The sequence below is a fragment of the Lathyrus oleraceus genome, chromosome 1, assembly GCF_024323335.1.
Source record: "Lathyrus oleraceus cultivar Zhongwan6 chromosome 1, CAAS_Psat_ZW6_1.0, whole genome shotgun sequence".
Taxonomy (NCBI): Eukaryota; Viridiplantae; Streptophyta; class Magnoliopsida; order Fabales; family Fabaceae; genus Lathyrus; species Lathyrus oleraceus.
In genome coordinates, this window is record NC_066579.1 from 67,871,336 (window position 1) to 67,883,668 (window position 12,333).

Consider the following 12,333-nt stretch of genomic DNA (forward strand, 5'->3'; position numbering starts at 1 on the left):
CACACATATTCTAACTATCTATTTTCACTTTTCTTCAAAATGTCTTCATATATGTGTTCTTATATTCACAAGAGAAATGTCAATTTTATTTATTCAGCAGTAAAGTCTCTGATGAAGATCCGACTCTAGAATACAGAGGCGCTTGAGCGTCTTAATAGGAGTTTGATTCATTGGCTGGATAAAGACATTGCAGAGGATGAAAAGATCAAAAGAATTCAAAGGTTTGTTATCGTGTTCAACGACAATGAAGAAAATCATTTTTGGGACAATGTTAAAACTGACAGAGACGTTCGCATTATGATGCATTGTTCTGAGGAAATTGTTCTAATGGTTGTAATCGCATAGTTATGTTTTTTAGTCCTTATATTTGTTTGTCTTGTTGTCTAATTGTTGTTTAATTATTGTTTAATTGTTGCTTAAATTGTTGTAACCAAATATTATGATATTTATGAAATGGACGTTGTTTTCAATATAAAGTAAAACGGTTACATATAAAATTATGTTGATGTGTTTGGTCCAATATTGGGACAGTTTGTACGATTGTGTCCGGGCTGACGACATGAACTATATAATCTCACCAATTTGTTTGTCGTATCCATTTCGGTTCGAATATGCATGCTGTTAGGGCGACCATTTTTCTTTCTTCGCATTTTTTCATTGTTCCAGACTATCTCCCCTTAATATGCAGGCCAATAATCCTCATTTTCTACCACCGAAAATTTATTGTTGTAAACATTACATAGGTTTATGACTTTGTAACCATAGATAGTAAGTTGGAAGGGTCCTACCAAGCCTTTGAACATGCCGTTGTGACATGGGAGCAAAGCATATAAAAGGCTTGGAACTTTTCGTAGTCGTACTAACCTCTATCTAGTTCCACTCGATAGTATCCCTTCGACCTCCCTTCATTGTGATTCATTCCCTCATCTACACTGAACCAACCTTTATGAAGGTCAAACATTGTGACCACATGTGTATTAGCTTTGGCAGCTTCCTCCTTAATGAATTCCACTGAAGTATCACTGAACAGCTGCCCTGACTGTAATACTGAACTCCATTTTGAATGTTTGATCTCAAACAATGACCCTAACCTAAAATAGGTTGCTCTCATAAAAGCGGTTATCGGTAGGTTTCGGATGTCTTTGAAGACAAGGTTCATTGATTCCACGAGATTTATTGTCATGCGGCCCCATCGTTGACCATTATTCTATGCCCTGGACCACTTCTCCAATGGAATATTGTCGATCCACCATATTGTATCTGCATTTGTCAATTTGATTTCTTCGCGGTAGTGTTTGAAGGAAGATTATGTTAATGCATACCCTGCGTTCACAACCTTCTTTTGCGATGTCTTGTCTTTGATCTCATGCATGAAATTTTGAGCGGTGTGTCTAATGCAGTAGACATGCGTTGAAGGAGGATCTTGTCAGTCGCTATCAATGTTTTTATAGGCACACTCAAATGATGGATGTTTGTCTGAAATCAAGTATACATTAGGCTGAGGAGTAACGTGTAATTGGAGATTTTTTAGGAAAAAACTCCATCCACTAGCAGTCTCCCCTTCATACAGAGTGAAGGCGATTGGAAAAATATTGTGGTTATCATCTTGTGCCATTGCCATGAGTAGTGTTCCTTTATATTTCTTGTACAATCATGTTCCATCAATTTGTATAATAGGTTTGCAGAAAGCAAAATCTTTGATGCATGGTTCATACGCCTAGAAGAGTCGTTGGAATATGACATTTCCACTAACACAAGTCTCGTCTGGGATATATGTCGGAAAGGTGTCCAAAATGACAACAGTCCCCAAAGCATAATGCTTAAGTGCCATCAAGTATTTTGGAAGTTCTTTATATGAATCCTCATAATCTCCGAACATTCTTTCAACTGCCTTAGTCCTAGTTATTCATGTTTTCCTGTACGAAGGAGTATAATTGTATCGTATAACAATATGTGAGATTATTGTACTCACCTTCAATGAAGGATTTTCGCAAATGATAGATAAAATTTCATTGCATATTAGCTGATAGTTGAGTTTGCGATGATCCTGCATCAGATTAGTGATTATGCAAGTGTAGTTGGACCCATATAACCTATCTCCCAAGAATCACTCCTCTTCCGATAAGATGTTGTAAATTGGAACAGGCAGAGCTCATTACGACATAAGATCTTGTACCTCATCACATTAGTTCGATCGATCCTATAATTAGCTAATATTTCCATGTGACACTTTTGAGGCGGCAATACACATGTCCAGAAGGTAATGGATCTTGCTCGTGGTCGATAGTGTCATTGTTCACCATTTGATCAACCAATATCTCATTTTCTTATTCTTCCTTATCAACAACATCAACTTCGACTCGTTCTTCGTCGTCAGTTTTGCAAAATGCTTGTGATGGATCAACGATCTAAGACAATTGATTTTGTTGTTGTAAAATACATAACTCAATATCGTTCAACCCAAAATGTTCATGACTGGGAAACATGTTTTGAAAATCTTCATCATCTTGGATCTTTAGCTGATAAAACTTGACTTGGTTGTCGAAAAAAAACTGGATTTTTATAGATGATTTGTGCCACCGGACTACACGACAATTTCTTTTCTATTCTCTCTTTCAAATGTGAAAATTTTGATCGACTATTTATTGTAAACCAAGTAACTTTGGTATTATGGAAATTAAAATCAGAAAAGTCACATTCAAATATCTCACCATTGATGTGAGCATTGATCATGTATTATGGTGAAGGGCCATTTTTGTGAAGTGCAATGTACTTTAGTGTACTGGTTGTGATAATACAATGTGATTTGGTTCTAAAATGATGTAGCATGCACTTAAATAGGGATCATATTGAATTGACCAAAAGCAACCCATGCGCCATAGGGTATGGTGCATGCTCTTTTGTCTTCACCTATGCGCCATTTACAATGGCTTATACTTTTTGCTTGCATGCATGAGCCTATTGACACTGTCTACCATGAATCTTGCATGCATGAGTCTAGTAGGCTAGCCTGCCACGAATCTCTACATGCATGATCCTAGGAGGCGTCATTTTGACTAGCGCATGCTCTCAAAAATAACCATGTTCCATTGGGTATGGCGCATACATTGAAGGTCACATGCAACAAAGCTTCATGTGAATGCTATCTCCTATCGATAAATATGGCTATGTTACACAGTATTTCTATCAAACACACTCAAGCTATCCATTTTGTCAGTAACAAACACTCAATCTATCCAATTTATCAGCAACAAACACTTAAAAGCATTCCAAAAGATATCTCTACTAACCATGGGTGATGAACTTCGAGGAACTATCAACAACATTGCGGGGTTTGTAAGTTACTATTTTGAATGTATTATAAAATTTTCCTCTAATAATTTTCCTTATTTATTTTCTTTAATTATTTTTCTTAATTCTCTTTTGTTAGGATCCAAAGAGATTTCGATGTCGTATCCATGAATATGTAGCACGCAGCCCGTTAATAGAATCATATTTACGAGCAGGCGGTTTTGGTCATTTACTCAACATAGTCTCATACTCTGTTGATTACAAATTTATCCTTGCTTTGGTATAAAGGTGGAGACCCGAGACACACATATTTCACCTTTCATTCGGTGATTGCACTATCACACTAGAGGACGTGCACATGTTGTTGGGTCTACCTATCGAAGATAAGGCAGTTAATGGTAGAGTTAACCAAGATAATGCACTATGTGAAGATTTATTGGGTGCCCCTTTGTGTGAAGACATGGATAGGGGTCAAGGTATTAATCTAAAATATCTTAAACAATACTACTCAAGCTTAACATTAACTGGAGATTCGACTGAGTATGAAAAAATACTTAAAGCTCGGTGTTATACTATGATGCTATTTGGTAAAAAAAAATATTTCCTGAAACTATTGTTAATATGGTAAATATTATGCATTTGTCGTTGTTAAGAAACATAAATAAAATAGGAACATAAAGTTGGGGTTTAGCTGTTTTGGCCCATCTATATAGTTCTTTGTGTAAAAATACACATAAGGATACTTGTTTGTTTAATTCTTGCTCTTTTTTTCTATAAGTATTGGGTTGGTCGAGAATTATGTCACTCGCCTCGGTCAACGAGACGCCATTCACATTCTCTTTCGCAACAAAGTAAGTTTATTTTATTTTAATTCTTCGAATTAATTACTTTATACTACAACTAACTATAAATAATTTATTTTCTATCTTTTCGATTTAGGTGGTCTGTTCTGGGGATGTGCTACGACAGATGTCCCAAACACATTATTGTAGTTTATCGCAATCTTTTAGACCACCTTGGACCAGACGATGTATTACAACTAAACAACTCTAAAAAAAAATTGTTTTAATATTACAAATCTTATAATCATTTATTTTTCTTATACAGTTTATCTGGATGTCGTATATCGGTCTCGACCATCAGGTTAACCTTGATGATGTTGTAGTTTGGACAGTAAAAACAATAATCATCAGGTTCACTACTATGGAAATGCACCAGAGTGGCCGTGTCAAACTGTAGTTCGGCATGCAACAACAAATTCCAGACCCTCCAACGTGTTTGGGAGACTAGCATCAACTAAGAGTCGATGCCCAATGGAGTTATTCCAATTGAAAAGAGTCTGCTAAAGAGATGTATCGTCAATGTAGGAAACGACATTGACACGTCTTAATCGATCCTATCATATATGATGATATACCAACTCAAAATTATATCAATTGGTATAGGTCAGTTACAATGACATAATTTTTGTCTGAGCTGAGGTATTTGATTGACTCACGCCAACAAGCGTTATCATCAGATTCTCAGTAACAAATCGCTGCCCAACAACCAACCCCACACCATTATCAAACCCAACAACAATGTCAACCCACCCAAAACCCAACGACCAGCCTCACAACGTCACCATACCAGATACACCTAACCACCAAACACTTAATCCCGCAACTAATTCATGCAACAGACCCAAACACAAAACCAAGAGCATGATGCATACCACCAAAAAACATATAGCCCCGATGATTCATACGATTTCATCATATCCCGCCATAGCCCCCACCAATGATTCATACGATTTCATCATATCCCGCCATAGCCCCCACCAATGTACACCCAGACATCACATCGCCAAAGTACTCAACCACCATATGACTTTCTTACACCACAAGAATCATTGCTTTGTTTTCAAAATAATTCAATATATCAATTCAACCAACCAGCATGTCCACACGTAACTCATCCATCCCAACCCAACAATGAGAACATGGGCACCGAACTCGACTATGCAATCCCTAACTCTTGGGGAGAAATGATTGAAAATATGTTACATGTGTCAGGACCCTCCCACCAACCACCTTTGCATTGGGTCAATATTAGGAGACCTTAAACACCTTAGCAAAATTGTGGGAGACCTCGAAGGCAAGTAAATGCGCCAGGATGTGAAACCGGAGGGCATTACAATCGATCGAAACATTGATTTTCTATTCAATTGTTGTGTAATTCAATTTTATGAATTAATACTATAAATTAATTTTAATTCTCTATTTTATTTCACCTTGTTAAAATAATTTTAAATTTAAAAAAAAAACATTAACAAATCACTAGTCACTACATGTGGCGCATGCTCCTGTTGGATGCATGCATGGGCCACAGTGGCATCACATACATGTAATCTCCACTAGGGTTGGCGCATGGGTAAATTGCATGTGCCACTATGAGTGGTTACTCCTCTTATCGTTCAAGTTTATTTTATTTTTGAAACATGGTTAATTTGGTAGATAATTTGAAATATTGATTATTTTGGAATTAAATTTGAATATATGAATTATTTTTATATAAAAAAAACTCTCCATATGTAACCGGTTCCAGTTGAAAGTTTAAAATAATTACGAAAATAATTAATGGACATAAAAGTTTCAAAAAATTTAAGTTTATTTCTTATATATCTTTTATTTTAACATTTTTATTTTAACAATTAATTATTTAAAAAATTAAATAAATAAATTAGATATCATGAATTCGAACTCATATTTAATCAATCAAAGATTCATGTGTCACTGCCAATTAAATTGATTTAACCGAATTTTTATTTTAATTTATTAACAGAAATTTCCTGCGGCACATTTTTAAAATTTTGAAAAATTATCTAATATTATAAAGTTATAAGAATATTAAAGAGTTTGTTTAATGAATTTCAGTTTTTAGTATTTAAAAATTATTTTATAAATGATTTTGAAGAAAAAATAAAAGAAAATAGGTTTGATAATCTTATTTTTATTTCGCGTTCTAAAATAAATGTGATAATTTAACAAATTATTTATTCTAAAATAAGTGTAACTTTCACTTTCCAATACAATTTTTATTTTTTTCTTCTAATTGTACCCTTCAATTAATAATTCTTACATTATTCAATGTACTACTCTCTCACTTAGCTTTTATGATCATGAACATACTAATAATTAATGAGGATAATATGATAAAATTAATATTCTATTTTTTATTTATTAAACTTTTTTAATCTCTATAAAATACTCAACACTTATTTTTAAAAAAATATATACAATATTATAAATCTATCATAGATGAAAAATATATTATTTTTTCTTTTTCTTTTTCTTCTAAATTTTCAAAACTAAAAACAAAAAATCAAAACCTCTAAAATATATTTTACTGTTTTAGTGTTTCAAACTTCTAAATAAAAAGTAATTTTCAAAAATAAATTTATAAAAAATTAAATTATTAAACAAATTTTATTAATTTTAAATCTTAAAAAAAAAAGTAATTTTACAAAATTACAGATAATATTTGTATGAGTGAGTTTAACTTATTATAAGATAAGAGTAAATTTTCAAATCATACCCTTAAAATTAAATTTAATCTAATGATTAAATTAATATTCTTATTTAATTAATCATTCGATTAAATTTAGAGTTTAACGGTAATATATTATAGAAAAAACCAATGCATGATCGTCATTGGATATCAATGTAAAATAGATTTACAATAGTCAATACATCATTCATTTACTCAAAATCTAATTTAAAAGCCATAATTTAAAATAAATTAAAAAAACTACTCTTCAAAAAATTTGAACCTTCTATTTCTATTGTTTTTAAAAAAATCACTCTTAACTTTATCATTTCATGTTTTCAGAATATTTTAGATTTTTTTGTGCCTTCAGCAACTTAATTTAAATTAGAACAAGGAAAACCCTTCACAAAACCAATATAAGTGAATCTTTATTTTGATCCTCAACTATTAGATTATATAATTAGGACGTGACCAAATGAATCGGTTTTTCATAAATTTATTTTAAGACTTTTATTGATATCAATTTTGTATCAACTTGTTTGGCAAACGGAAAATCAATTGGTAATTTTCAATTTCATTGACTAGTTTTTTAGAGAACCAAATTGTCACAGTATAATTTCAAAATTAAAATGGTTATAAACTAGGTTCATAAAAGAAGATAAAAATCAGGGAGAGGAAAAAAAAGCAGAAAACAATTCAAGAAAAATGGTTAATAACCATGATTATGTCACTGAAAGAAAACTGATAATTGAAATAGAAATTCTGAGGTTATATCAAATAATTCAAACAACCATTAAGAATTTACGAAATAAACGCCCAACTCGAGTCTCAGTTAACTACAGAAGGATGTCTCATTTCATTTCATATCCATACAACCCAATAAATAGTTCTGTTGGAATCCATTTAAAATTCTGTTATAGTTTCTTTCATAACAAGCAAGTTACCATGAACCTTCAGCACCAACTGTTGGATTCTTGAAGGCCGAAAACTCCCAGTATGTTTTCAAAGAGTATGGCGGGAAAACAGTAGCACCTTCTTCAGTAATTCTAGATATCTGTAAATTCAACATCATAAAGTTTAGCTGCATGTTATATTAAGAAGAAGAATCCAACAACTAATGAAGGAAACGAAGTCATTAAGTTTAGATCCTAGCTCATCCAGTTCTCCTGATACACTACTTACAGAATGACTGAAGCGCCGGTTCATAGTTAACCAACCCGGCATAACATACAACAAATATATTTAACACTTGAGCATCAGAATATAAAACTCGCAACTGATTGCCACAATTACCACCAACACTGCGGAATGGGTGCAGTGCAGTCAAAGAAATTGAAACTTTTATGCAGATGCCGAACAAGATGAGATAGCTACCTAAACATGATCAGAAGACAAAGAAGTATATCTGGTAATTCACAAACACACAACCATCATCTAGGTGTAATGTTATTACCATCCAGAATAACCAGCCACTCAACAGATATTGAGGCCACTTAACTGGGAAATAACAGTATGCAAGTGTATTCATGTTGCACATCTAACACATCTAGCTTCGTTTGACATGGCTTACTTTGCTTAAAAGATTTTTTTGAAATAATTTGAGTTAAATAATAATAAAGAGAAGATAAAATTATCAAAGCTCTCTCACTTGATTCGAAAAACTCCTCTCATCTACTCTTTTGAAAAGTTCTCTTTAAATAAAAGTCTTTATAAGCATATTGTTTGGCCTATCTTCTATTAAGCTCCTTTTTAAATTAAAATATTTTTAAAAATATTGTTTGGCCCATCTTCTATTAAGGAGAAGAGAAGTCAAAATAAGTCGGATCAAACAGAGCTTAGTGTATTCCAAACCATACATGCTAGAGTAGTAATCAGGTGCAGCCACAAACCAATGGCTCTATGATAGGTAAGTTTTCCTGTCTAAAAGGAGATTGAATTACTACTGAGAGGATAGGTAAGCTTTCCTGTCTAAAAGGAGACTGAATTACTACTGAGAGAATAACAGAAACATGCAAAATAAAGGTTCGGGCAAAACAATCACCCAATGAGAAACAGTATAAACTGAACTCAAGCTCAAAGCCATTAAAAGTGAAAGATCTTGCAAACCCCCGTCCAGACAAACCTATGTTGTTAATCAGATAGCATTGCGTAACACCGACCCTCTAAAATGCTATGGTGGTGTATTGGATAGCGGGATAGCTTCCCACTATTGTAAAGACTAAAATTCAGTGTACAAAGTACACATAAACTCAAAAATTACAAAAATACACAAAATTAAAGAGTGTGTCATAAAATAATTAATAAAGAATCTAAAGTATAAAGCAATAAAACTAGGCAAAGAACATAACAAAACTGAATTAAAAATAGGAAGAGTAAAACGATTGTTTGTGAACAAGAACATAATATAATGAATAGCAGAACATTACCCTAAACAGGGTTCGGATTGAAATTTGTACCCTTAAATAAAAGACCAAAGTTTAAAAAAAAGGATTTGAGAAATTAGCAGACGCAATAGCGGTTTGGGTTGCAATTAGCAGCCGCAACAACCGTTATTGCTGATGGCAGCTTGCAGGCAAAGCACTGCACCAAACCCTACCACTACTACTCTGTAGCACGCTATTGACAATAGTGACAAATTAACTATTTTCTCCCTCTCTTTATCTTAAATAAGTGTCCCTCCATAGGCCATAACTCTATCAGTATCCACTTCTTTGGTCTGCAAGAATAAAGCTGAAGAGACTTCCAGGCCCCAATATTGACAATTAGTATTGTGGTTCCATCATAATGTTATCGCTACTTCTACCATCACCATCATCATTAGATAATCATTTATTTTCTGCTACTAATGTAAAGCCTTCATTTCATAGGTGGTCAAGATTCTATGCCAAGTTATGCTGATACAGCCGAAATTAAGAAGGTAGAAAACACCCTCATTACTCTGAATTCACAAGTTGTTTCTCGTAAGTATAATTCATATATTTTTATGCAAAGAAACCCATTAGCTTGTCAATCCTTTCAGCTAAAATTAGATATAGAGCCATGAGGATGTCACGTACAGATCTAGATAACATGTGATGTGAGTTAGCACATAGAAGCAAAAATGCTATCAATTGAACTTCCATAGACATGCTTTCACCTAAACCACATAATTCTTAAGGTATAAAATGTGATTGTTAAAACTTCTAACCAAAAAACTAATGTGGCTATCTAGACAGTGACAGCATGTATAGAAAATTAAGAGAACTGCAGATAACAATCACCATTCAAGTTCAAACATTTCACTACTAGCATCTGGCCCTCGACCTATGGGCTTGTTAGCTGATCAATGTTTAACTACTAGCAGAATAGAGAACAATGAGCATTTCACCTTTTCACGTTATTACAAGCTCATCTAGTATTTTAATATTAAATTAGTATACTTTGACAAGTTGTAAATGGGAAGGGGGAAGAAAAGAACAGAGATGAGCTGAACAACACAGCAAGAAATTGAAACAGGACAAACCTGAATCTTGTTGACAGCAGACCTATCACGGTATAAAAGCACTCGCATGCATTTTTCAAGTAACCTGACACCTTCTTCGAATGACAAGTTTTCGTTCCACTCATCGCGGAGAATTGGCCTAGCAAGATGATTTCCAAGCCCAGTCGCCACATGGTTGTCCTCATAATTAATGCCAATCATGTTAACCTGGATAAGACACACAAATACAACAAACAACAATCATACATACAGGTGCCTCAACTGTTAGACTGAATGACAAGACAAGCAAGGCATACCGTGCCAAGGTACTTCTGCCCCTTTTTAATACCACCGAGAACAAGTGAGTTCCACAATGGATTGAACTTGTTACGCCTATTATACATCACCCGAGTTAAATAGTTGTGCACCTCCTTAGGCCCTAAAGAATTCCCGTCATCCCACATGTTGTCATTAAGGCTGCAGCAGTCAAAAACAACAGTTAAACAGGAAAGTAGAACTTTCGAAATATCAAATTTGAGGGTAAAATACACAGATGGAGTCTCTTACGGTGTTTAAAAAAAGTATATAAATCAGCCGAGCAAACAAAATGAAGCTGACTGCACAACATTTAACTAATCACACCCTTCTCTACTTCACTTATTTGAAACAATCAGCTCACAGTTAATGACATTCAATATTTTACTTAAACAAAATTACTCACATAAGCTCATCAAGATAGCGCATAATCTCCTGAAAGTCACTTATTTCCCCACTAGCACCAAGAAGGGAGTGCTTTCCAATAGGCTTCAAACGCTCAACACTCTTGTAACGCAGCGTAGATCCATACGAACCTACACCATTAGTTCATTCTATCCATCAATCATCATTGATAGTACATAAAGAGTGAGACAAAGACTCAAAAACTTGAAAGAGCTTTGCAAAGATGCCATTTTTTTTACAAATCAGAAGAAAAACACTAAAACCAGCCCTGGTAAGGAAACAACAGAAAAACAGTGAACAAAAATTACTTTTTGAAGAAAATAAAACACTAACAAACAAATTTTCAGGTGAAGTTAAGAATGATTTAGCATCAAACCTCCCATATCAGCAGCCATAAGAATCCCATCTTTGAATTTGATAGCAACGACGGATGATCCAGTTACATACGGATACCTAAAGATCCGAAATCAAAATTTAGGGCACAGAAAACAAGTAAACAAAAAATCAAATTACTCGTAGTAGAAACCCTAAAATCGAATAGAAAGAGTATTGATGAATGAAGGAAGATGGAGAGGATACATACAGAGTTCTCTGGCTTTCAGATTTGGAATCCATCGCAAGGAGGAAGGGGGATGAATGAGGGGCGTGGTTGAATTACAGTGACGGCTTAAAACCCAAGATGTGAAAATAAACAAATAAAGGAGAAGTCACTTGTTACTTTCCTTCCATCTACAACTCCTCCAAAGTTATTTTAATCACATTTTGCTAATTTAATTCATTATTAGAAATATTGATTTTTTTTTTACTCTCTACCTCAAATATTTAGTAGGGTAAACAATTAGAATTAAATATATTTTGTATTTTTTAAAGACTAAATTAGTTTGTGGTTTTTTAATTATTTTTCTCATCCTTAATGGTGCTTTTGCACCTTGTGAAAAAATTCAATATCTCTCAAATATAGAAATATATTTTCAAATGCATCAAAGCCTTAAAAAAAATTGAAACTATATTATGAGAAACAAGGATATTTCACAAATCAGAAACATAAATACAAAATTAATATAAATTAAGAGCAATCATTCTTATGACATGCATTAAAAACATAATATTATATAAATAATTATTAATGTAAATCTAACAATATGTTTTATCATTGAGTGAAGGTCGAGAACGTTTCAATATTTTTAGAATATCTTTCATCAAACTTACAATTTTTGCATCCACCTCGATCGGACTTTTTATTTTGTAACGGTAAAATGTAGTCCACATAATAGTTAAATCTTCATTCGTCTTCAGCTCACACTTGTTGAAATGTATTTTTCATTCGTTGTCAA

At 33.3% G+C, this 12,333-nt stretch overlaps 1 protein-coding gene across 1 annotated transcript; it reads right to left on the reverse strand.

The window, feature by feature from the left end:
- Nucleotides 1-7,541: 7,541 nt before the first annotated feature.
- On the reverse strand, nt 7,542-11,750 carry LOC127115670 (proteasome subunit beta type-4). Its single transcript, XM_051047151.1, has 6 exons — nt 11,583-11,750; nt 11,376-11,452; nt 11,001-11,130; nt 10,597-10,756; nt 10,322-10,507; nt 7,542-7,873 (listed from the first exon to the last, which is right to left on the reverse strand). The coding sequence occupies exons 1-6, from the start codon at nt 11,612-11,614 to the stop codon at nt 7,760-7,762; spliced, it is 699 nt and encodes a 232-aa protein (XP_050903108.1). The 5' UTR covers nt 11,615-11,750; the 3' UTR covers nt 7,542-7,759.
- Between the last annotated feature and the right edge of the window lie 583 nt (nt 11,751-12,333).